This window comes from Amblyraja radiata, chromosome 24 (genome assembly GCF_010909765.2).
Source record: "Amblyraja radiata isolate CabotCenter1 chromosome 24, sAmbRad1.1.pri, whole genome shotgun sequence".
Lineage (NCBI taxonomy): Eukaryota > Metazoa > Chordata > Chondrichthyes > Rajiformes > Rajidae > Amblyraja > Amblyraja radiata.
The window spans coordinates 30,676,135-30,702,142 of NC_045979.1; the positions used below are offsets into that span (position 1 = coordinate 30,676,135).

The 26,008-nt window shown below is 49.9% G+C and overlaps 1 protein-coding gene across 1 annotated transcript; it reads left to right on the forward strand.

Moving 5' to 3' along the window:
- The first annotated feature begins 1,350 nt into the window (after positions 1-1,350).
- Positions 1,351-25,115, forward strand: klhdc8a (kelch domain containing 8A). The gene is made up of 6 exons (XM_033042815.1): positions 1,351-1,684; positions 9,637-10,107; positions 15,271-15,435; positions 16,587-16,802; positions 19,721-19,822; positions 24,772-25,115. The coding sequence occupies exons 2-6, from the start codon at positions 9,732-9,734 to the stop codon at positions 24,963-24,965; spliced, it is 1,053 nt and encodes a 350-aa protein (XP_032898706.1). The 5' UTR covers positions 1,351-1,684; positions 9,637-9,731; the 3' UTR covers positions 24,966-25,115.
- The last annotated feature ends 893 nt before the right edge of the window (positions 25,116-26,008 follow it).

Consider the following 26,008-nt stretch of genomic DNA (forward strand, 5'->3'; position numbering starts at 1 on the left):
GAAACCAGAGCACCCGGGGGAAACCCACACGGTCCGGGAGAATGTACAAACTCCGTGCAGACAGCATTGTCAGGATCGAACCTGGGTCTCTGGTGCTGCATCACTATACCACCTCAAGGATATTTCCCCAATGAAGGAACAGTTGAACATTAAAGCTAAAAAATTATGTGAGACAGAAAAACTTTGAATTGGTGGTATTTGTCATAGCTAGTGGGTTGTGGGAGATGCTATCAGAATGCGGTAACCTCTACAACTGATGTACCAAAATGATAGTTTCTGAACAATATCTGAAAAGCACCATATTGACTGAAACTAAATGCATTGCCCTCCACTCAAGAGGTGATTGTTCCTATGTATAAGTACACGTGACGATAACGTATCAATCAATGTATACGTTTAAAATTCTGAGAAATAAAATATTCACTCCTCCATCGACGTGGTTGAAAAAGATGATGTACTATGTTTACATATTCTGTTGTGCTGCTGCAAGTAATGAAGAGTTTCATTGTTCTATCTGGGACATATGACAATAAAATACTCCCCACTCTTCCCCCTCTCTCCGCTCTCCCCCTCCCTCCTCACTCTTCCCCCTCTCTCCCCCCTACCCCTCCCTCCACACTCTTCCCCCTCTCCTTCCCCTCCATCCTCCCCTCCCTCTCTCCTCCTCCCTTTCCCCCCTCTCTCTCCTCACCTCTCCCTCCTCCCCTCCCACGCCATCCCCCACCCCTCTCTCCCCCCTACCCATCTCTGCCTCTTCCACCACTCCCCCTACCCCTCTTCTGCACTCTTATCCTCCCCCCTCCTTCACCACTATTCCCCCTCTCTCCCCCCTACCTCTCTCCCCCTCCCATCCCACTCTCCCCCTCCCTCCACTCTTCCCCCTCTCTCCCCTTCCCCCACCCCTCTCTCATTCCCTCCCCCTCCCCGCTCCCCACTCTCCTCCCCTTTCCCATCCCCCTCTCTCTCCCCCTACCCCGCTCTCCTCTCCCTCCCAAATCTCTCCCATTTCCTCCTCCCCCCCCCCCCCCCTCCCCTCTTCTCACCCCCCCTCTCCCCACCCCGTCTCTCTCTCCCCCCACCTGTGTGTTTGGGGGGGGTGGTTAGTGTGAGTGTGATGCCGCAGCCTGGGGAACGCACGTTGGGGAAACAGACCCAACGGGTCTGCACTTGGTCTAGTATGGCAATAAAACACTATTGAGTCTGAAGAAGGGTCTCGATCCGAAACGTCGCCCATTCCTTCTCTCCAGAGATGCTGTCTGTCCAGCTGAGTTACTCGGACATTTTGCGTCTCCAGTTTAAACCAGCATCTGCAGTTTGTTCCTCCCTACTCAAAACACTCTTGAGTCTTTTGATATCCGTGTCTCTCTGCAAGGTCACGATGAAGCCACCTTCTCAGACGCCCAGCGCCCGAATGGCAACACTTCAAAAGTTCCTGCCGCTTGAGAAACGCAGCAACAACACAAAAAACTCTTTACCAATACGATCCCGCCCGCGGTTGTTGTCACCTGGCGCTGCGTCCACCCCCCGTGTGAAGGAGGGTTGGTTTCGGATGATGAGCAGAGTAGAAACTGCCACCCTCCCAAGCTGGAGCCAGGCTGCCTTTTAGCACGGTGAAGGAACGGCTCCCGGTTTAATGGAACATTTACAGGGTCTTCCCCTGCTGCCTGGTGACCGGACCTTGCAGGTAGCGTTAAATATATTCATATATATATATATAGATATTTAGATACACTACCGCTGGAATCAATTCTTCTTTTCACAACAATCTGATCCTGTATATGCAATATATTACTCATCCATTTAACCCAATCTGCTATTTTAAATGCAACATATTGCTCGCTCAATCTTTTAACCCAATCTGCTCTTTTTTAATGCATTATATTGCTCACCCAATCTGCCTTTTAAATGCAATTTAATGCATTTATTGCTGTGCAGTTGAATGCATTTAAAAGAGTGGGTTTTTTTGTGCAAAAAGATTTGATCCCAGCGGTAGAGTCTCCCCCTTCCTCTCGCTTTGGGAGATGGAGTTGGTGCGTTGAGTTATTTGGAAGGGGCTTCCTGATTGTTTCTATGTGGGGGTGACGGGGGGGGGGGAGTGGGAGGGAGGGTAAATGGGCCGGCGAACAATGCAATGGAAAGCTCAGTGCGACCACCCACAACGTTCTTGTTTAAGAAGGAACTGCAGATGCTGGAATCAAATCGAAGGTAGACAAAAATGCTGGAGAAACTCAGCGGGTGCAGGCAGCAGCATCTATGGAGCGAAGGAAATAGACAACGTTGTTCCTGCCCGCTGCCGAGACTCAGACTTGGTGCGCCGTGGTAGCGGTTAGAAAAACATAGAAACATGGAAAATAGGCGCAGGAGTAGGCCATTCGGCCCTTCGAGCCAGCACCGCCCTTCAATATGACCATGGCTGATCATCTAAAATCAGTACCCCGTTCCTGCTTCTCCCCCCATATCCCTTGATTCTCTAAGCCCTAAGCGCTCGCCAGTGTCTTCCCCATTCCCCCAATGGGCGAGGAGGGGATGGGGAGGGGTTGAGGGATTGGGAAGGGGGTTAGTGGACTGAGGAGGGGGAGTTGGGCGGGGGGCTGGGAAGGAGAGGGATAGGGACTGGGGAGGAGACAGGGGATAGGGACTGGGGAGGAGAGGGGTAAGGGATTGGAGTGGGGGATTGGGGAGGAGGAATTGGACGGGGAGAGAAAGTGTTGGGATATGGGTGGGGAGGGGGACTGTAGTTGGGCGGGAAGGGGAGGGTTGGAGACAGGAGGGGTGAGGATTGAAGAACATGGGAGGGGAGGGAGGTGGAGAGGGGAAGGGGGAATTTGGGGGAGGGGAGCAGTGGGGGGTAGTTAATTAGAGGGGGGGGATGGGGTACTTGAAGGGTGGGGGGGAGGGAGGGGTTGGGTTATGGAGGGGGTACTGGGTGGAGGGGAAGCTGAAGAAACACAGGGACCATGCATGTGCAAGAAAGACTCTGGCCAGAAGTGACAGCACTGCTAACTTTTTAATGAGATATCTCACAGCCTTAACAACAGCAGAACTGGGCACCTTGCCATCCTTGGTAGAGCGTGGCCTAAATCTGTCAACCCACTAGAACTCATTACTTTGGTTTCTCTTGGAGAAAGGATGCTGGCCACTGCTCGCCTCCCGTAAGCTGAACAGACAATTAGTGGCGATCTGGGTTTGATCCTGACCTGGGGTGCTGTCTTTGGAGAATGTTCTCTCTTGTGGCTGAGACCACGAGGTTACCACATTCCTCTGGCATGGATCAGGGCCGTCTTAACAGCATTATAGGCCCCCGGGCAAATCAGTGCACTGGGGCCCCTACACTTCAGATTTCTTTATGCCGAATCAAATATGCCGTCATGCGTATGCGACGTTCTTCTCCGTCTTCATGTTCTACAAGACCATTCCACAATACATAGATTAGCATGGGGCCCCTATGCTCGTGGTGGCCCCGGGCAACTGCCCAGCGTGCCCATGCGTTAAGACGGCCTTGGGATGGATAGACACAAAAAGCTGGAGTAACTCAGCGGGTCAGGCAGCATCTCTGGAGAGAAAGAAGGAGTAGGTGACGATTCGGGTTGAGATACTCCTTCAGACTCTGGGCTGCTCTGCTTCCTCCCCACTTCACAAAGATGCGCTGCTATGCCAATTGGCCAGTGTGAATTATTCAATGTATAGGTTTGTGACCAGGGCAGTTCATGGAATTGTGAGAGGGAATCGGTTAGCTGCTGAGTTAGCAGGCAATTTGTTTTGGTGATACCCGCTGTTGGATAAATATTTGTCTAGATTTGGGAAATAACCCCCCTGCTCATCTTTGAAAAATGGACGCATGCGATGTTTTCTGACCAGATGAAGACTCCGTTTAAGGTCTCACCTGAACAACAATTCTTCCAGTTGCTCTGGTAATAAAACAATAATGTTTTATTATTAATGTTTAACGTTTTATGTGTCATTCCTAACTGTCACTGTATGTCGTGTTGTCACTTGCGGGCGGAGCACCAAGGCAAATTCCTTGTATGTGAATACTCAGCCAATAAACTTATTCTTATTAACTTGAATTCATTCATTTATTGTAGCAGTCCCTCATTGTTGCACCGAAAAAAAGGTGTTTGGATTATTGGCGATGACCGATGAGTGCTTTAAGTTTAGAGACACAAGGAAACTGCAGTTGGTTTGAAGAACGGTCCCGACCTGAAACGTTGCCTATCCATTCCCTGCTCAGATGCTGCCTGACACACTGAATTAATCCAGCACATTGAGCTTTGCTCAGTGATATAAAGTTACAGACTTTGGAGATGAGGGTGCAAAGGATTTTCTTGTGGCCATGCACCATATCCAGCAGGACACTACCCAATGTGATGAAAGCACTCATGACCTCTGTCTCCTTGTGGTTCAAAACTGGGGTCTCTTGGGCTTTATGGCTTCAATGGTTCGATGGTGCGTTATTTGTCACATATGCAACTACACAATGGAATTCATTTTGCATACATTACACATGCAGGCACCGCCATCATTCAAAATCCAGTCGGCCCACGCACTCAATGTACTAGAGCAGTTCCCGTGAACCAACGTCCCTCTCCTCGCCCGGCCATTTTTGTGTCCTGGGGGCACCTCCTGCAGCCGACCGTGAAGGCGCTGGCGGTACACTCTGGAGTTCAGAAGGATGAGTGGGGATCTCATTGAAACATATAAGATGGTTAAGGGCTTGGACACGCTAGAGGCAGGAAACATATTCCCGATGTTGGGGGAGTCCAGAGCCAGGGGCCACAGTTTAAGAATAAGGAGTAAACCATTTAGAACGGAGATGAGGAAACACTTTTTCTCACAGAGAGTTGTGAGTCTGTGGAATTCGCTGCCTCAGAGGGCGGTGGAGGCAGGTTCTCTGGATGCTTTCAAGAGAGAACTAGATAGGGCTCTTAAAAATAGCGGAGTCAGGGGATATGGGGAGAAGGTAGGAACAGGGTACTGATTGGGGATGATCAGCCATGATCACATTGAATGGCGGTGCTGGCTCGAAGGGCCAAATGGCCTACTCCTGCACCTATTGTCTATTACCCCGCCCTACCGGCCCTTAATCCTCACGCCCGACTTCTCTCCACCTCCCTCCCAGTGACGCCGACAGGCGAGCCTTCGACAAGCTTACATCCTCACTAAATGAAGGTAGACAAAAAATGCTGGAGAAACTCAGCGGGTGAGGCTAAATCTAAATATTTCATTTAAGGCGGTTCGGTGGCGCAGCGGTAGAGTTGCTGCCTCACAGCGCCAGAGACCCGGGTTCGATCCCGACTACGGGTGCTGTCTGTACGGAGTTTGTACGCTCCCCCCGTGACCTGCGTGGGTTTTCTCCGGGAACTCCGGTTTTCTCCCGCACCCCAAAGACATACAGTTTTGTGGGCTAATTAGCTTGGTATAAATGTAAATTGTTCCTAGTGTGTGTGTAGGATGGTGCAAGTGTGCGGGGAGCGCTGGTCGGCGCAGACACAGTGGGCCGAAGGGCCTGTTTCCGCGCTGTATCTCTAAACCAAACTGAAACTAAAATGTATTCATTGGGTTTTGACCGGTCGTTGCACCATGCACTGATTCTCATTGTAATTTATCACAACCTGCAGCAGCAGCAGAATGATTCATGTTTTATCCTAATTGGCTTTAACTGGCTTCACAGTCACTGAGGTTCCAACCAAAGCACCTGCACAAACTAGGTCAGATTTCACTGGCAATTATAACTCTCGTAGCTTGTTTGCTAAATACTTGCAGAAGAATAATCCTGCACCAGAGTCCGAGGTACTGCATTTCTGCAATCATTATCCATCGAAATCAATTCCATGCTGAATTCCTGAAATCAGGAATCTGTAAACTTTAGCGATCCAGCGTGGAACCAGGCCCTTCGGCCCACCGAGTTCATGCCGACTCTGTGTGTCTCTGTTCCTTTCATATCACAATTCTATGAATCCCCTGCCTTTTTTTTCAATTATTTAATGGTATCATTTAAAAAAAATTCTGTATTGTATTTAAAACTGTTAGAATTTCTATCCGTAACACCTAGCCCACTGCAAACAATGGACCATTGTGGGCTCCACCTTTCTTTCATCATCTTACTTTTTTACATATCTTTCAGTAGTTTGTTCTATATTTCTTTATATCACCATTTATATCTGTAGTTTCTCATTCCCCTGACTACCAGTCTGAAGAAGGATGTCGACCCGAAACGTCACCTACTCCTTCTCTCCAGAGATGCTGTCTGACCCGCTGAGTTACTCCAGCTATCCTCTGTCTATCCTCTGGCAGGCATGTCTGTCTTGAGGGCAGGTGTGCGTAGGATCATTTTTGTCATGTGCCCCCTCCTATAGTCAAACCTCCTCCCGTATATTGTGTAGGAAGGAACTGCAGATGCTGCTTTAAACCGAACACAAAATGCTGGAGTAACTCAGCGGGACAGGCAGCATGTCTGGAGAGAAGGAATGGGTAGGAAGTAAGGAAAGATCTGAAGAAGGGTCTCGACCCAAAACGTCACCCATTCCTTCTCTCCAAGATGCTGCCTGTCCCGCTGAGTTACTCCAGCATCTTGTGTCTATCTTCGGTTTTAGACTCAAAAATCTCCGGATATTCTGTGCATGTCGCAGGGTGTTGACAAACAACTGTAGCAACAGACTTAGAGGGAGTGCTTGGTCGCATTTTGTTGCTGTACTCAAGACGCATATTTCAGTCATATTGGCCTCAGTAAATTGCTCCTAGTGTGTTGGGAGTGAAGGACATCCCGGTAAAGCCCAATCTCTTAAAACCATGTGGTTGCCAGGGTTTTCCTCCCACATCCCAAAGACGTGCAGGTCTGTAGGTTTCAAAGGTCTTTTATTGTCTCATGAACCAATTAAGGTACAGTGGTATGCGAATTACCGTACAGCCATACGAATAAAAAAGCAACAAGACACACAACTACATAAAAGTTAACATGAACATCCAGTCACATCCTCACTGTGATGGAAGGCAGAAAAAGTCCAATATTCATCCTCTTTATTCTCCCGCGGTCGGAGCAGTCGAGCCATCCGTCGGGCGATCAAAGCTACCGCAGCCGGCGATCAAAGCTACCGCAGCCGGCGGTTGAAGCTCCTGCGGCTTGGGGTTCCCGAAGTCGATCTGTGTAAATTGCCCCTAGTGTGTAGGGAGTGCAAGACTGCCCCAATCTCACAAAACCATCATCATTCTTACTCTAATTTGACAGTGGTGCTGTCATGGTTGTTTTTTTGCAGCAACATTCAACATTGTACAATCCTTTACAATTACCGTACCTCTTCCTAATCCAAATTAGGGGCGGCACGGTGGCGTAGCGGTAGAGTTGCTGCCGTACAGCACCAGAGACCCTGCATCGATCCCGACTATGGGTGCTGTCTGTACGGAGTTTGCACGTTCACCCCGTGACCCGCGTGGGTTTCCTCCGAGATCTTCAGTTTCCTCCCACACTCCAAAGACGTACAAGTTTGGTATAAATGTCAATTGGTTTGGTATCAATGTAAATTGTCCCTATTGTGTGCAGGATAGTGTTAGTGTGCGGGGATCGCTGGTCGGTGCAGACTCGGTGGGCCGAAGGGCCTGTTTCCGTGCTGTGTAACTAAACTAAACTACATTGATTGACTGATTGAAATATGCTGCGTAGATACGGCCCCTCGGCATACCGAGTCCACGGCGACCATCTTGTTATCCCACTTTCTCAATGGTGACTGTGCCAGGTTCAGAGTGTGATCTTTGCTTCACCAGCTCATGGTGCAATGACCCATTTAGCAACCAGTCCGCCAAGCTAGTGACATAGAATCCAACAGAGTTGGGCCGGAACTGCTACATGACTGGATAGACTCGGCTTGTACTCGCTAGGATTTCGAAGATTGAGGTGGGATCTTATAGAAACTTACAAAATTCTTAAGGGGTTGGACAGGCTGGATGCAGGAAGATTGTTCCTGATGTTGGGGAAGTCCAGAACAAGGGGTCACAGTTTAAGGATAAGGGGGAAGTCTTTTAGGACCGAGATGCGAAAAACATTTTTCACACAGAGAGTGGTGAATCTCTGGAATTCTCTGCCACAGAAGGTAGTTGAGGCCAGTCCATTAGCTATATTTAAGAGGGAGTTAGATGTGGCCCTTGTGGCTAAAGGGATCAGGGGGTATGGAGAGAAGGCAGGTACAGGATACTGAGTTGAGTGATCAGCCATGATCATATTGAATGGCGGTGCAGGCTCGAAGGGCCGAATGACCTACTCCTGCACCTAATTTCTATGTTTCTATGATGAGATGGACAACCAGCTGAGGCCAAACCGAGCTCTCAAGAAAGTCAGCTGTTGAGTCAAGACACAGATTGCAAACCTCTCCTAGATCTGATTAAATGGCCATAATGCAAGAGTGTGGCCCCTGCAGATGAGTTGTACATGTGACAGGATTATTCTGCGGGGATGTGCAGGTTATCAAAGCTGATGCTGTTGCCTGGCTACAGAAGCTCACAGCGTGACATCGGCTGTTGCTAGGACTCCTCGTAGTAGCTGTAAATAACTGAGAAGGACTTCACGCTGCCTCTGTTAGTGTGTTGTGGCCTCCTGCAGGCTAAGCATTGTAGGGTCTGGATGATTTCAACTGAAGCTTTCGACTGCTACGTGGTCCCATCCCGTGCTTGGACAATGAAATGTATAATGGTCATCTCTCCATGAAGACATAGTAGTTAAGTCATTTGGCACTGTTTACCTTTAGTTTTTTTTTTTCAGAGATACAGCGCGGAAATAGACCTTTCGGCCCACCGAGTCTGCGCCGACCAGCGATCCCCGCATAGACAATAGACAATAGGTGCAGGGGGTAGCATTCGGCCCCTCGAGCCAGCATCGCCATTCAATGTGATCATGGCTGATCATCCACAATCAGTACCCCGTTCCTGCCTTCCCCCCCATATCCCCTGACACCGCTATCTTTAAGAGCCCTATCAAGCTCTCTTGAAAGTATCCAGAGAACCGGCCTCTACCGCCCTCTGAGGCAGAGAATTCCACAGACTCACAACTCTCTGTGTGAAAAAGTGTTTTCCTCATCTCCGTTCCTCAGCCCTTATTCTTAAACTGTGTCCCCTAGTTCTGGACGCCCCCAACATCGGGAAGATGTTTCCTGCCTCTAGCGTGTCCAAACCCTTAATAATCTTAGATGATAACACTATCCTATACACACTAGATAGATAGACAGACAGACAGACAGACAGACAGACAGACAGACAGACAGACAGACAGACAGACAGACAGACAGATAGCCTTTATTGTCACTAGGGACATTTTACAATTTTTACAAAGCCAATTAACCTACAAACCTGTACGTCTTTGAAACGTGGGAGGAAACCGGGGGCACCTGGAGAAAACCCACATGGTCCCAGGGAAAATGTACAATCTCCGTACAAACAGAGCGTAGGAAGAAACCGGAGCTCCCGGAGAAAACCTACATAGGACACTGGGAGAACATACAAACTCTGTACAGACAGCACCCATAGTCAGGATGGAACCCGGGTCTCTGGCGCTGTAAGGCAGCAACTCTAACGCTGCGCCACCGCGCCGCACTAAATATCTATTAGCGTTTACAAGTTGTCGATCACTGCATCTTTATTTTTCCTTTACAGACACGATATTCTTTGCGCTGAGATTGCCGCAGCTTAAAACCAGGCTGTGCACTGGGCCAGGCGGGCCACGTCTGAGGGAGGGGACATGAAACACCATGTCTGTGCCCAGCACCAAGTCCTTCCACTGGCAGTCGCTGGCGCCCCTGGCCATCGGCCGCGTCTACTGCGCCCCGGTGGAGAGCGGGGGGCGACTCTACCTCATCGGGGGCTGTGACGAGAGCGGGGCCCCCATGAACGTGTGCGAGGCCTACACACCAGAGGCCAACCAGTGGACCACCCTGCCGCCCATGCCCACTGCAAGGGCGGGCGCTGCCGTGGCGGCCCTTGGCAAGCGGGTACTCGTGATGGGGGGCATGGGGGTCCACCAGAACCCCCTCTCCACCGTGGAGATGTACAACGTCGAGGAAGGCAAATGGGAGAAGAAGAAACCCTTGTTGGAAGCTGCCATGGGCATCTCGGCGATCGTCAAAGGTAATTACTGGCACTGACGAGAAATCTAGATCTAGCGATAGACCTGCTGTCTCACAGCGCTAGAGACCCGGCTTCCATCCTGACTGTGGGCGCTGTCTGTGCGGAGTTTGCACGTTCTCCCCGTGACCTGTGTGGGTTTTCTCCGAGATCTCCGGTTTCCTCCCACACTCCAAGGTCGTACAGGTTTGTAGGTTCATTGGCTGGGTATTAATATAAAATTGTCCCTGGGGTGTGTGTAGGATAGTGTTAGTGTGCGGGGATCGCTGGTCGGCGCGGACTCGAAGGGCCGAAGGGCCTGTTTCCGCGCTGCATCTCTGAACTAAACTAAATCTCGGGAATATGTAGACGAGATAGGATTGAGCATGGATAAGGTTAAAGGAGATTTATTAAAGGCTTTCAAAGTTTGATAGGGTACTGATAGACAAATGTACACAAAAAAGCTGGAGAAACTCAGCGGGTGCAGCAGCATCTATGGAGCGAAGGAAATAGGCAACGTTTCGGGCCGAAACGTTGCCTATTTCCTTCGCTCCATAGATGCTGCTGCACCCGCTGAGTTTCTCCAGCTTTTTTGTGTACCTTCGATTTTCTAGCATCTGCAGTTCCTTCTTAAATACTGATAGAGAACGTTCAACTGATGGGTGTCCTGTCATTGTCATTGTCTTGGATTAAGGAGCAATGTTACATGGATTGCAAGCGGAGTGGGGGGATTTCCTTCATACTAGTTTAGTTCAGAGGTAGAAAGCGGAAACAGCCTCTTCAGTCCACCGAATCAGCGTCCACCAGCGATCGCCCCATACTCTAGCCCTATTTCACATACAATTTTACCAAGCCAATTAACCCACAAACCTCTACGTCTTTGGAGCGTGGGAGGAAACCGGAGCACCCGAAGAAAACCCACGCAGTTCGCGGGGTTCGCGGGGAGAACGTACAGACAGCACCCGTAGTCAGGATCGAACTACGGCGCTGTAAGGCAGCAACTCTACCGTTGCGCCACAGTGCCTCCCCTCTAACCCTACCGGGAGTAACGATGATCAGGATTTCTGACCTGCAAGGGCAGTGGAATTAGATGTTGTGGTAACTTTACAAAGGGAAGTTAGATAAATATTAGAAAGGAAAACGTTGCAGGGTGTGTGGATGGAACGTGGAACGTGGGCCAATTGATAGCTCCTTCGAAAGAGCGCAATAGACTGAATAGACTCCTCCTGCGTGACGTGATTCTCGGGTCACTGAAGAAGATTGAATGAGGTTCCTCTTTCACAAGGGGCCAATTTTGGGATAAATAATGTTTCTTCAGAACTTTACCAGCTGCCTACTCATCACGAGTAATGAGAGTTACTCCTCTTTCCTTGAAAGGTAGTGAGTGCTTCTTGCAGCTGTTAGGAGAAAAACAAACAGGAACCATTACCACCGCCCTTCAACAACCACATGTATTTTCTGACTAAATTCAGCGCTGCTTCCCTGCAGAAATAACACACGCGCACGCACGCACGTACACACACATAGACATTCACACACACACACACACACACACACACACACACACACACACACACACACACACACACACACGCACACACACACGCACACACACAGACACACATACACACACACACACGTACACACACATAGACACGCACACATAGACATGCACGCACGCGCACACACACACACACGCACACACGCACACACACACAAGCACACACACACACAGACACGCGCACACACACACGTAGACATGTACGCAGACACGCACACCCACACACACACACATACACACACACGCACACACACGCACACACACACGCACACACACACACACACACACACGCACACACACACGCACACACACACACACACACAGACACGCGCACACACACGTAGACATGTACGCACACACACACAGACACGCACACACCCACACACATACACATAGACATGCACGCACACACACATACACACGCACACACCCACACACACACACATAGACACACCCACACATAGACACATAGACTTGCACGCACACACACACACCCACACATAGACACACACACATAGACACACACACGCACACACACACACACGCATAGACACACACACGCATACACACACACACACATAGACACACACACACACACATAGACACACACACACACACACACATAGACACACACACACACATAGACACACATACACACACACACACACATAGACACACACACACACACACACACACACATAGACACACACACACACACACACACACACACACACACACACATAGACACACACACACACACATAGACACACACACACACACACACACACACATAGACACACACACACACACACACACACACATAGACACACAGCACACACACACACGCATGCACACATAAACACACACACACACACACATATGACACACACACACCACACACACACACATAGACACACACACACACACACACACACACACACACACACATAGACACACACACACACACACATAGACACACACACCCACACACCACACACACACACACACATACGGACACACACACACACACACACACACACACACACACACACACACACACACACACACACATAGACACACACACACATAAACACACACACACACACACACACACACGAGGATGCACTTGGCCTACCGCATCGGTCCCAGCTTTAGGCTTTAAAGATACAGTGTGGAAACAGGACCTTCATCCCACCGAGTCCGCACTGACCAGCGATTACCTCGTGCACGAGCACTATCCTACACACACTAGGGACAATTTTATCAAAGCTAATTAACGTACAAACCTGTACGTCTTTGGAGTGCGGGAGGCAAGCGGAGCACCCGGAGAAACCCCACGCGATCGCGCAAACTCCACACAGACAGCACCTGCAGTCAGGATCGAACCCGGGCCTCTGGCGCTGTTTGAATCGCTTTCCTGCAACAGTCATATAATTACCCTGTAAGGCATTAACTAACCATCACTCAGCTTGAAACAGAATGTTTAGTTTATTGTTGACACATATCACGGACAAGGTATACTGAAAATGCTTTTTGTTGTGTGTTGCGTGCTCTCCAGTCAGTGAGAATAATTATACAATCAAGCCATTCATCCTGTTCAAATACAGGACAACGGGTATAACATTTAGCGTAACATAAAGTCCAGTGAGGTCTGGTCAAAGATAGTTTGAAGTTCTCCACTGAGGTAGATGGGAGGTCAGGACTGCTGTCTAGTTGGTGAGAGGACAGTTCAGTTGCCTGATAACAGCTGGGATGAAACTGTAGCTGAATCTGGAGGTGTGATTTTTCACACTTCCGTACCTCTTGCCTGATGGGAGAGGGGAGAAGGGAGAAGAGGGGGTGACTGGAAGTGAGATTGGTCCTTGATGATGCTGCTGGCCTTGCCGAGGCAGCGTGAAGCGTAGATGGAGTCAACGGAAGGGAGGTTGGTTTGCGTGATGGACTGCGAATGTTGTGGGTTCCTGCCAGAGACAAATGTATATTCTGGCCCATTACCCTAATGCAGCACTGAGGGTTTAGGTTTAATGTTGACCTGTGCACCAAAGCATGCAGGGAAATCGCTATCAAAACATGCGTGGGACACAATATCTTGGCGGCCGCGCGCGCGCATGCGCACAGGCACGAGGCTTCGACCATGGGCCCCGTGGACGGTAACATCGGGAGCTGACCAAACTCCAGCAACAGCAGCTTCGTCCGCCCCGAATTGTGGGGCTTGATTCGGCCCATTCATGGGGTCTTTCATCAGCTGGCGGGGGCTTCAACATCGGGAGCCTCAATCGCCCCGATGCAGCGGTTTGATTTTAAGCCGCTGAAAGCCCCAGGGAACGGGCCGATTCAGCCCTTAGAAAGCATTTGACAAAATGCGGATTACAAAACATGGGGGAGGATTGTCCCCCACCTCTCAAAGCAGGGGGTGGGGAACCCATGACACTATCCTGAAGAAGACCGTGGAAACACTGCCCAATGTCTTCACCAATATTTAATCTTCAGGCCCTGTCCAATAAATCTTTTTTTTAAATTTGTCATTTATCCCAATGCTGTTGTGGAAGTTCACAAGTTCTAGGAGTAGAATTGGAGCATTCGGCCCATCAGGTCCACTCCATCATTCAATCATGGCTGATCTATCTTTCCCTCTCAACCCCGTTCTCCAGCCTTCTCCCCATAACCTCTGACGCCCGCACTAATCAAGAATTTGTCAATCTGCACCTTAAAAATATCCATTGACTTGGCCTCCACAGCCGTCTGTGGCAATGAACTCCACAGATTCACCACCCTCTGACTATCTCTGGTGATCGCTGGTCGACACGCACTCAGTGGACCGAAGGACCTGTTTCCACTCGGTGCCTCCAAAGTTACGGTGGCGCAGCGGTAGAGTTGCTGCCTTACAGCGAATGCATAGATACATAGAAAATAGGTGCAGGAGTAGGCCATTCGGCCCTTCGAGCCTGCACCGCCATTCAATATGATCATGGCTGATCATCCAACTCAGTATCCTGTACCTGCCTTCTCTCCAAACCCCCTGATCCCTTTAGCCACAAGGGCCACATCTAACTCCCTCTTAAATATAGCCACTGAACTGGCCTCAACTACCCTCTGTGGCAGAGAGTTCCAGAGATTCACCACTCTCGGTGTGAAAAATGTTTTTCTCATCTCGGTTTTAAAGGATTTCCCCCTTATCCTTAAGCTGTGACCCCTTGTCCTGGACTTCCCCAACATCGGGAACAATCTTCCTGCATCTAGCCTGTCCAACCCCTTAAGGATTTTTTTCTTCCTGCATCTAGCCTGTCCAACCCCTTAAGAATGCAGCGCTGGAGACCCGGGTTCGATCCTGACTACGGAGTTTGTACGTTCTCCCCGTGATCTGTGTGGGTTTTCTCCGAGATCTTCGGTTTCCTCCCACTCTCCAAAGATGTGCCGGTTTGTAGGTTAATTGGCTTGGTAAATGTAAAAATTGTCCCTAATGGGTGTAGGATAGTGTTAGTGTGCGGGGATCGCTGGTCGGCACTGACCCAGTGGGCCGAATGGCCTGTTTCCATGCTGTATCTCTAAAACAAAACCTAAAAGTAATAAACGATGTAGGCATGAATTGAAAGCTGCAGTGAATGTGTCGACGTGTGTGTTTACAGACTGCCAGGTGTATGCGGTGGGCGGCATGGGGTCAGACACGTTTCCACGAGGTCACCTCCAGCAGTACGACGTCAGGAATGATGCCTGGCATGCCCTCCATGCCATGCCAACACCTAGATACGCAGCCAGTGCCTTCTTCCACGCCGGCAAGATCCACGTATTCGGTAAGTCCCCGTGCGTTGAGAAAGTAAGCTTCGATTGCTGTTCGACACAACATGCTGGAGTTACTCAGCGGGCCCGGCAGCATCACTGGAGAAAAGGAGTAGCTGACGTTTCGGGTTAAGGTCATAAGGTCATAAGGGATAGGAGTAGAATTAGGCCATTCGGCCCATCAAGTCTATTCCACTTTTCCAGACTGCCTTTCACAACGTCGAGGCTGCACTTCCCCTATTGCCGTTGAAGTACAGAGCGGCACGGTGGCACAGCGGTCGAGTTGCTGCCTCTCAGCGCCAGAGACCCGGGTTCAATCCTGACTACGGGCGCTGTCTGTACAGAGTTTGTACATTGCCCCCCATGACCTGCGTGGGTTTTCTCCGGGATCTCCGGTCTCCCCCCACACTCCAAAGATGTACAGGTTTGTAGGCCAATTGGCTTAGTATAATTGTAAAATTGCCCCTAGTGTGTGTAGGTTAATGTGTGGGCACAATCTTTAAAAAAAAAAAATAGATGCACAGAGTCTCTTGCCCAGAGTGGGTGAATCGAGGACCAGAGGACATGGGTTTAAGGTGAAGGGGAAAAGATTTAATAGAAATCTGAGGGTTAGCATTTTCACACAAAGGGTGGTGGGTGTATGGAACAAGCTGCCAGAGGAGGTAGTTGAGGCTGGGACTATCCCAAAGTTTAATTAATAGCTTGACTGGTACGTGGATAGGACAGGTTTGTATGGATATGGACCAAACGCAAGCAGGTGGGACTAGTGTGGATGGGACATGTTGGCTGGTGTGGGCAAGTTGGGCCGAAGGGCCTGTTTCCACACTGTATCACTCTATGACTGTATATCCTGGCAGGTAGACGTATGCTGGTAGCTTTGTGGATGGGCACCTTGATGTGACTTCCCATGTGGAGGCAGCGACTTGAAACACTAACCATGCTTGTAGAACCCAGAACAGCACAGCATAAGTTGGGCCGAAGGGCCTGTTTCCACACCGTATCACTCTATGACTCCATCGCTGGTCAGCATGGACTCGGTGGGCCGAAGGGCCTGTTTCTGTGCTGTATCTCTTAACTAAACTGAACCACCCTGCACTCAACACCCGGCGTGCCACCTAACCGACGTTTGAGAACATAACGCAACACTGTTTTTTTCCCTGGGTAGGTGGGAGACAAGCAAAGAACCCCGTCACGGCCTTTGAAGTCTTTGACACGGAGACCAGGGTGTGGAGCAGGTTTCCCAGCGTTCCTTGCCGGAGGTCCTTCTCCAGCTATGTGATGACGGAGACGAGCTTCCTCAGTCTGGGAGGTCTCCAGCAGGCGCGAGGCTACAAGAAACCCAAGTTTGTGAAGAACGTGGAGGTGTTTGACATTGAGCAGGGTAGGTAAGGCCTTGAGGCGTTGGAGCAGAGTTAGGCCATTCAGCCCATCGAGTCTTTTTCACACAAAGGGCGGTGGGTGCATGGAACAAGCTGCCAGAGGAGGTAGTCGAGTCCGGGGCTATCCCGACATTCAAGAAACAGTTAGACAGGTACATGGATAGGACAGGTTTGGAGGGATATGGACTCGGCTTGTACTCCCTAGAATTTAGAAGATTGAGGGGGGATCTTATAGAAACTTACAAATTTCTTAAGGGGTTGGACAGGCTAGATGCAGCAAGATTGTTCCCGATGTTGGGGAAGTCCAGAACCTTGTGGCTAAAAATCTTTTAGGACCGAGATGAGAAAATCATTTTTTACACAGAGAGTGGTGAATCTGTGGAATTCTCTGCCACAGAAGGTAGTTGAGGCCAGTTCTTTGGCTATATTTAAGAGGGAGTTAGATGTGGCCCTTGTGGCTAAAGGGATCAGAGGGTATGGAGAGAAGGCAGGGATGGGATACTGAGTTGGATGATCAGCCATGATCATATCGAATGGCGGTGCACGCTCGAAGGGCCGAATGGCCTACTCCTGCACCTATTTTCTATGTTTCTAAAGGTATCAGGGGGTATGGAGAGAAGGCAGGTATAGGATACTGAGTTGGATGATCAGCCATGATCATATTGAATGGCGGTGCAGGCTCGAAGGGCCGAATGGCCTACTCCTGCACCTATTTTCTATGTTTCTATGTAAATGCGGCAGGTGGGACTAGTGTAGCTGGGCATGTTGGTCGGTATGGGCAAGTTGGGACGAAGGGTCTGTTTCCACACTGTCTCATTCTGTGAGTCTACTCTACCATTCAATATCATCGCTGATCTACTTTTCCATCTCAACCCCATGCTCCTGCCATCTCCCCCATAACCTTCAACACCCTCACTAATCGAGAACCTAACAATCTCTGCTTTAAAATATATCTAAAACCTAAAAATAACTCCTCCTTACCTCTTTTTGGGTCATTAGTAAGAAACTGAAGCTCCAGCTAGAACCTTGGCATCTCCAGCCTTTTAAGTAAGTAAGTAAGTTTATTGGCCAAGTATTTACATACAAGGAATTTGCCTTGGTGCTCCGCCCACAAGTAACAACTGGGGAAAGTTCCAGATTTAGTTTAGAGATACAGCGCGGCAACAGGCCCTTCGGCCCACCAAGTCTGCTCCGACCAGCGATCCCTGTACATTAACACAAGCCTACACACACTAGGGACAATTTACATTTACACCCATAAACCTACAAACCTGTCCGTCTTTGGAGCTTGGGAGGAAACCGAAGATCTCGGAGAAAACCCACGCAGGTCACGGGGAGAACGTCCAAACTCCATACAGACAGCACCCGCAGTCAGGATCGAACCCTGGTCTCTGGGCATTGCAAGCGCTGTAAGGCAGCAACTCTAAAGCTGTCATTATATTATTGCCCATGTGTTTGGGTGCCACCACTAGGGGGAGTATCGCGTGCAGGAAGGAACTGCAGGTGCTGCTTCACACCAAAGATAGACACAAAATACTGGAGTAACTCACCAGCTCAGGCAGCATCTCTGGAGAAAAGGAATAGGTGAGGTTTCGGGTCGAGACCCTTCTTCAGAATGAGAGGGGTGGTACATTTATATATTTATATTTAAGAGGGAGGCTATATTTAAGAGGGAGTTAGATGTGGCCCTTGTGGCAAAAGGGATCAGGGGGTATGGAGAGAAGGCAGGTACGGGATACTGAGTTGGATGATCAGCCATGATCATATTGAATGGCGGTGCAGGCTCGAAGGGCCGAATGGCCTACTCCTGCACCTGTTTTCTATGTTTTTATTTTCTATGTACATATCTCTCGCAGTCTGTCCCATCAAATTACTTTACGTTGAGTGCCACACAATGACTTGGGCGCAGGGAGAACCTCGTGACCTACGGTGTACCCTTGTGCACACCAACCAGCCGTGCATAATCAGGAGGAAAAAATCCAATGAGACGCAAAGAATGCGGAGAAGGTTTACGAGGATGTTGCCGGGTAGTTTAGTTTAGAGATACAGCGTGGAAACAGGCCCATCGGCCCACCAAGCCCGCGCCAACCAGCGACCCCCGTACTCTAGCGCTCTCCTACCCACACGAGGGACAGTTTACCGAAGCCAATTAGCCGACAACCCTGCACGTCTTCGGTGTGTGGGAGGAAACCGGAGCACCCGGAGAAAACCCACGCGGTCACGGGGAGAACGTACAAACTCCGGGTCTATAGCGCTGTGAGGCGGCAACTCTACCGCTGCGCCACCGTGCTGCCCCGAAAGCTGTGGTAGGCTGGATTGAGGAATTAGTTTCTAGAGATGTATAAAATCATGAGGGGAATAGACAGGGTGAACATACAAAGTCTTTTACCCAGAGTATGGGAATCAAGAACCAGTCGACTCTCTCTATCTCTCTCTCCAAACTGTGCCTGTACACCTCGGCCACTCTCTCTTTCTCACCCTCTCTCCCTCTTTCCCTCATCCTCTCCCTCTCCCCCTCCTTCTCCCTTTCCCCATCCCTCTCCCCACCCCCTCTCCCTCCACCCATCCCTCCCCCCCTCCCAATCCCACTCCCCCTCCCTCTCCCCATCTCCCCTCCCCCTCTCATTCCCCGTCCCCCTTCTCCCCATCTCCCCCTCTCTCTCCATCCCCCCCCTTCCCCATCCCACTCCCACCCTTTCCCCTCTCTCCCTCTACCCATCTCCCCTTCCCCTCTCACTCCCCGTCCCCTCCCTCTCCCCATCTCCCCCTCTCACTCCCCATCCCCCCCTGCCCATCCCATTCCCCTCCCCATCCCCCTCCATCTCCCTCTCCCTCTCGCTCACTTTCTTGCTTATGTGCTGTTTGTGTTCTCTCCTCCTCCCCCCCCCCCCCCCCTCCTCCCCCCCCCTGTACTGCACAGGCGGCTGGACAAAGAACACACGACACTTGAACATGAAGACCAAGAGGGCAGACTTTGTGGCCGCATATCTCCAGGGAAGGGTTGTTGTGGCGGGGGGGCTCGGTAAGTCGGAAACTCATATTCTTCTTAAATAATCTGACACCTTTCAAACTACATTCAAGACCCCACTGCAGCAAGTGGCATTTCTAGTTAGCAGCGCATTCTAAATATCTTCCCTCATCCCCACATGGATTTTATTCTGAGACACTGCGTGGGGCTGCGTGGAATAAGGAGGCTTTGTCTCTTAGTTTCTCTAAAATAACTAAGGTCATAAGGAATAGAAAGAGAATAAGGCCATTCAGCCCATCAAGTCTACTCTGCATTCAATCATGGCCGATCTCTCTCTCTCCCTCCTAACCCCCTTCTCCTGCCTTCTCCCCATCAAGAATCTATCTATCTCTGCCTTAAAAATATCCACTGACTTCACCTCCACAGCCTTCTGTGGCAAAGAATTTCACAGATTCACCACCCTCTCACTAAAGAAGTTTCTCCTCATCTCCTTCCTAAAAGAATATCCTTTAATTCTGAGGCTATGACCTCTAGTCCTAGACTCTCCCACTCTCCTATCCACATCCACTCTACCCAAGCCTTTCACTATTCTGTACGTTTCAATGAGGTCCCCCCCTCATTCTTCTAAACTCCAGCGAGTGCAGGCCCAGTGCTGACAAACGCTCATCATGGGTTAACCTGCTCATTCCCGGAATTAAGTTGTTGGTTTTTAAATATTATTTGTCTACCTCAAATATTATAATCAAGGCCAGTGTTCGGGACGACAGATGGCACAATGGGCTAAGTGTTCGGCTGGCAACCGGAAGGTAGCCGGTTCGAATCCCGCTTGGAGTGCATACTGTCGTTGTGTCCTTGGGCAAGACACTTCACCCACCTTTGCCTGTGTGTGAATGTGTGTGAGTGATTGGTGGTGGTCGGAGGGGCCGTAGGCGCAGATTGGCAGCCACGCTTCCGTCAGTCTGCCCCAGGGCAGCTGTGGCTACAGAAGTAGCTTACCACCACTGAGTGTGACTGAGGAGTGAATGAATAATGCGATGTAAAGCGCATTGAGTATTAGAAAGGCGCTATATAAATCCCATCCATTATTCATTATTATTAGTATTAATTGCTCACATTTAGTTGCCCTTGAGAAAGTTTGACGTAACATTATAGCAGTCAACAATAGTAAAACACAAAGTGCTGGAGGAACTCAGCGGGCCAGGCAGCATCTGTGGAGGGAATGGACAGGTGTGGTTTCTGGTCGGGACCCTTCATCAGACTGAAGAAGGGTGTCGACCTGAAAAGTTGCCTGTGGTTGTCTTAAACACTGAGGGTGATACAATGGCGCAGTGGTAGAGTTGCTGCCTTACAGCACCAGAGACCCTGGTTCGATCCTGACTATGGGTGCTGTTTGTACTGAATTTGTACGTTCTCCCTGTGACCACCTGGGTTTTCACCAGGTGCTCCGGTTTCCTCCCACATCTTCCCACATCCCAAAGACATGCAAGTTTGCAGGTTAATTGGCTTCTGTAAAAACTTTACCTAGTGGGTGGGATAGGACTAGTGTACGGGGTGATTGTGGTTGGCGAGGACCCGGTGGGCCGAAGGGCCTGTTTCCATACTGTATGGTACAGCAATAAAGTTCTATTGTATCGTATCTCTAAACAACACTAAACTAGACCTGCTGAGTTCCTCCAGCACTTTGTGTTTTGCTCCAGATTTCAGCATCTGCAGTTCCTTGTTCCTCTAGCAGCCAATAAAGTTGGGAGGAATTTCTAATCAAGGCTGGGTAAGGATGGCCGTTTTACTTTCCCAGCAGAAAGGAAGATGAGATACGCAGTGATAGTCTGAAAGCTCATATCAGGAGGCCAGATTAGATCAAGTTCGTAAGTGATTGGAGCAGCATTAGGCCATTCGGTCCATCAAGTCTACTCTGCCGTTCAATCATGGCAGATCTATCTCTCCCTCTCAACCCCATTCTCCTGCCTTCTCCCCATAACCCCTGACACCAATACTAATCAAGAATCTCATCTATCTCTGAATTAAAAATATCAGCTGACTTGGCCTCCACAGCCTTCTGTGGCCACAGATTCACCACCCTCTGACTAAAGAAATCTCTCCTCATCTCCTTCCTAAAAGAACGTCCTTTAATTCTGAGTCTAGTTCTAGACTCTCCCACTAATGGAAGCATCCTCTCCACATCCACCGTTCTATGTTATCCCACTTTTACATGCATCCCCCCTGAACACAAGAGGCCATTTACAGAGAAAAGACACAAAGTGCTGGAGTAACTCAGCGGGTCAGACAGCATCCATGGAGAACAAGGATGGGTGACTTTTCTGGTCTGGACCCTTCTTCGGACAATTTGCAGAGGGCCAATTAACCTACGAACCTGCACGTCTCTGGGATGTGGGAGGAAACCGGAGTACTCTGAGGTCACGGGGAGAACGTGCAAACTCCACAAAGGCAACAGCTGAGCTCAGGATCGATCCTGTGGCAGCTGCACCACGGTGCTGCCCTTACATAATTGATATATGAATGGTCAACTCCGAACTTTATGCATTTGCAATTGCGGGTTGTTAACAGCAGGGGTTGCTAAAGGCCACGAGAAAGAAATCAGTCATTGGAATCTATTCAGTGACATATCAGATGGATTTGGGTGGGATTTTACCCTGGGAATTCACCCTGGCAATTCACATCATCCATCGCCTACTAAATCTTTCCTCCTCTGCTTTTCATTAAAGGATCGGACATGACACCGGGGTGAACTCACATGTGATATTTTCATTTACCACTACATTCTGAAAGTAGTCCTGGTCAGGGTTTGGGACCCTTCTTCAGTCTGATGGGATAGAAGGGGAGCTCGAGAATGGGTCATGAACCGAAACAACTTCTGTCCATTTCCCTCCACGTCATGGGCGGCACGGTGGCACAGTGGTGGAGTCGCTGTCTCACGGCGCCAGAGACCCGGGTTCCATCCTGACTACGGGTGCTGACTGCGCGGAGTTTGCACGTTCTCCCCATGACCGCGTGGGTTTCTCCGGGTGCTCCGATTTCCTCCCACACTCCAAAGACGTGCAGGTTTACAGGACAATTGGCTTCGGTAGAAAGTTTAAATTGTTCCTGGTTGATTGAATTGAATGGCGGAGTAGACTTGATGGGCCGAATGGCCTAATTCTGCTCCTATCACATGATCTGAGGATCTGCTGTGTGGGATAGTGCTAGTGTGCGGAGATCGCCGGTCGGCGTGGACTTGGTGGGCCTGTGGGTCTGTTTCCGTGCTGGATCTCCATTCTAAACTAAACTAAAACTGTGTGGGTGAGCGATTATTCTCTGGGAGAGTTGCAGGGGAGATCGGGCACAGGAACTGGCCGTTCAGCCCTTTGTGTCCATGCTAACCCACAAGCATTAATTCCATTATATTATCCCCACATTCCCTTCAACTGTTCCCATATTCTCCCACTTACCAACACAAAGAGAAGGTCTTAGTGAGTAAGTCTTGCCCCATAAGTCAGGCAGCTGAAACAGGAGCAACAGAGAAGGGGGTAGCAAGATGGCTGGTTTCCATGGGTAATTTATCATAGAAACATAGAAAATAGGTGCAGGAGTAGGCCATTCGGCCCTTCGAGCCTGCACCTCCATTCAATATGATCATGGCTGATCATCCAACTCAGTATCCTGTACCTGCCTTTTCTCCATACCCCCTGATCCCTTTAGCCACAAGGGCCACATCTAACTCCCTCTTAAATATAGCCAATGAACTGGCCTCAACTACCTTCTGAGGCAGCGAATTCCATAGATTCACCACTCTGTGTGAAAAAAATAAATCTCATCTCGGTCCTAAAAGACTTCCCCCTTATCCTTAAACTGTGACCCCTTGTCCTGGACTTCCCCAACATCGGGAACAATCTTCCTGCATCTAGCGTGTCCAACCCCTTAAGAATTTTGTAAGTTTCTATAAGATCCCCCCCTCAATCTTCTAAATTCTAGCGAGTACAAGCCGAGTCTATCCAGTCTTTCTTCATATGAAAGTCCTGACATCCCAGGAATCCCAGTTGTTGTTTATATGAAGATCTCTTATAATAGTTGCACACTAATGTGGACCACTCCGAGTTTCAGTTTAGCTTATTGTCACATCTGCCGAGGTACAGTGAAAAGCTTTTGTTGCGTGCTATCCAGTCAGCGGAAAGACTATACATGATTACAATCGAGTCATCCACAGTGTACAGATACATGATAAAGGGAATAACGTGAATAACTTTAGTGCAAGATAAAGTTTAGTTTAGTTTAGAGATACAGTGCGGAAACAGGCCGTACGGCCCACCGAGTCCGCACCGACCAGCGATCACCGTGCATTAACGCTACCCTACACACACTAGGGGCAATTTACACATACACCAAGCCAAGTAACCTACATACCTGTATGTCTTTGGAGTGTGGGAAGAAACCAAAGATCTCGGAGAAAACCCACGCAGCTCACGGGGAGAACGTACAAACTCCATACAGACAGCGCCCGTAGTCGGGATCGAACCCGGGTCTCCGGCGCTGCGAGGCAGCAACTCTACCGCTGCGTCACCGTGCTGCCCCTAAAGTCCAGTAATGTCCAATCAAAGATAGTCCAAGGGTCTCCAATAAGGTCGATAGTGGCTCAGGACCGCTCTCTAGTGGGATGGTTCAGTTGGCTGATAACAGCTGGGAAGAAACTGCCCCTGAATCTGGAGGTGTGTGCGTTTTCACACTTCTGTTCCTTTTGCCCGATGGGAGAGGGGAGAAGAGGGAACAGCCGGGGTGCGAATGTCCTTGATTATGCAGCTGACCTTGCCGAGGCAGCGTGAGGTGTAAATGGAGTCATTGGATAGATGTGAGTGGAGGGCTGGTGGGGGAACTAACTGGATCCCGAATGTGCCTCACGTTCGATGTCCGGTTTAGTCTAAACCCAAGTCCTTGTGAGGGACGGGACGGGAAGATGAACAGTGTTTTGGGGGTCGTGGGGATGTGTGACGAGGGGTGTGTCTGCTTTTCAGGGGACCAGCCATCCGTGCTGAGCTCGGCCGAGGCCCTGCACCCGGTGAAGAATCGGTGGGAGCGGCTGCCCCCCATGCCGACCGCCCGCTGCACCTGCGCCGCCGCCGTCTTCAGGAACAGTCTGGTGGTGATGGGCGGAGTGGCGCAGGCGCCCAGCAACGCCGTGGAAGCTCTCTGCCTCGCCGACTCGTAGCCCTTCGCTGGTGAACGCAGAGCGGGCTGGGTGAGGCAACGTCCAAACGCCAGCTGGGGGGGGATCCATCCCGCAACGTCTGTGTGGGAAGCAACTGCGGATGCTGGTTTACACCAAACGTTGACATAAAACGCTGGAGTAACTCAGCGGGACAGGCAGCATCTCTGGAGAGAAGGAATGGGTGACGTTTCGGGCCGAGACCCTTCTTCAGAACAGTCCGGGGGAAGGGAAACGAGGGATATAGACGATGATGTGGAGAGATAAAGAACAAACGAATGAAAGATATTCAAACAAGTAACAATGATGAAAGAAACAGGCCATGTTAGCAGTTTGTTGGGTGAAAACGAGAAGCTGGTGAATTTGGGTGCAGGATAGAAATCGGTGGTGAAGTTAATGAAGTCCATGAGTTCTACACATGAGATGGGCACATGGATGTTCAGGGGTGGTGGTGGCTTTTAAGAAGCTTTTAGATAGGCGCATTAAAGCTCAGGGAAATGGAAGGATATGGTTCACGTGCAGGCAGATGAGAATAATTTGTCTTGGCATCATGTTTGGCACAGACATTGTGGGCCGAAGGGCTCTACTACATTCCACGTTCTGGTTTCCGAAGAAAGATCTCGGCCTGAGACGTCACCCACTCCTTCTCTCCAGAGATGCTGCCTGTCCCGCTGAGTTACTCCAGCATTTTGTGTCTTTTTCTTTTTCACCTTTTGCTTCCGGAGGTAAAAAGGCTTCAACCCTCGTGACTTGACAGAACTCAAGAGGACGAGCAAATCCGTTTCCCGATCACTTCCCCCGACATGTGGTGAATGAAGATGTCTGAAGAAGGCTCACGACCTGAAACATCACCGATTCCTTTTGTCCTGACATGCCGACTGTCCCACTGAGTTACCCAAGCTTTTTGCATCTATCTCATGTGTTGAATGAATATCTGGAGGAGCCCTTCAATGCCCGTGTACATCCAACTTTGTGTGAATCAAAGTGGCGCAGCAGTAGAGTTGCTGCCTCACAGCGCCAAAGACCCGGGTTCGATCCCGGCTACA

Bases quoted from the DNA above. Each gene is read 5' to 3' on its own strand.
- klhdc8a (XM_033042815.1), top strand. From the start codon at position 9,732: ATGTCTGTGCCCAGCACCAAGTCCTTCCACTGGCAGTCGCTGGCGCCC. The intron at 10,108-15,270 runs GTAATTACTGGC...GTGTGTTTACAG, and splicing joins CATCTCGGCGATCGTCAAAG to ACTGCCAGGTGTATGCGGTG. The intron at 16,803-19,720 runs GTAGGTAAGGCC...TGTACTGCACAG, and splicing joins GGTGTTTGACATTGAGCAGG to GCGGCTGGACAAAGAACACA.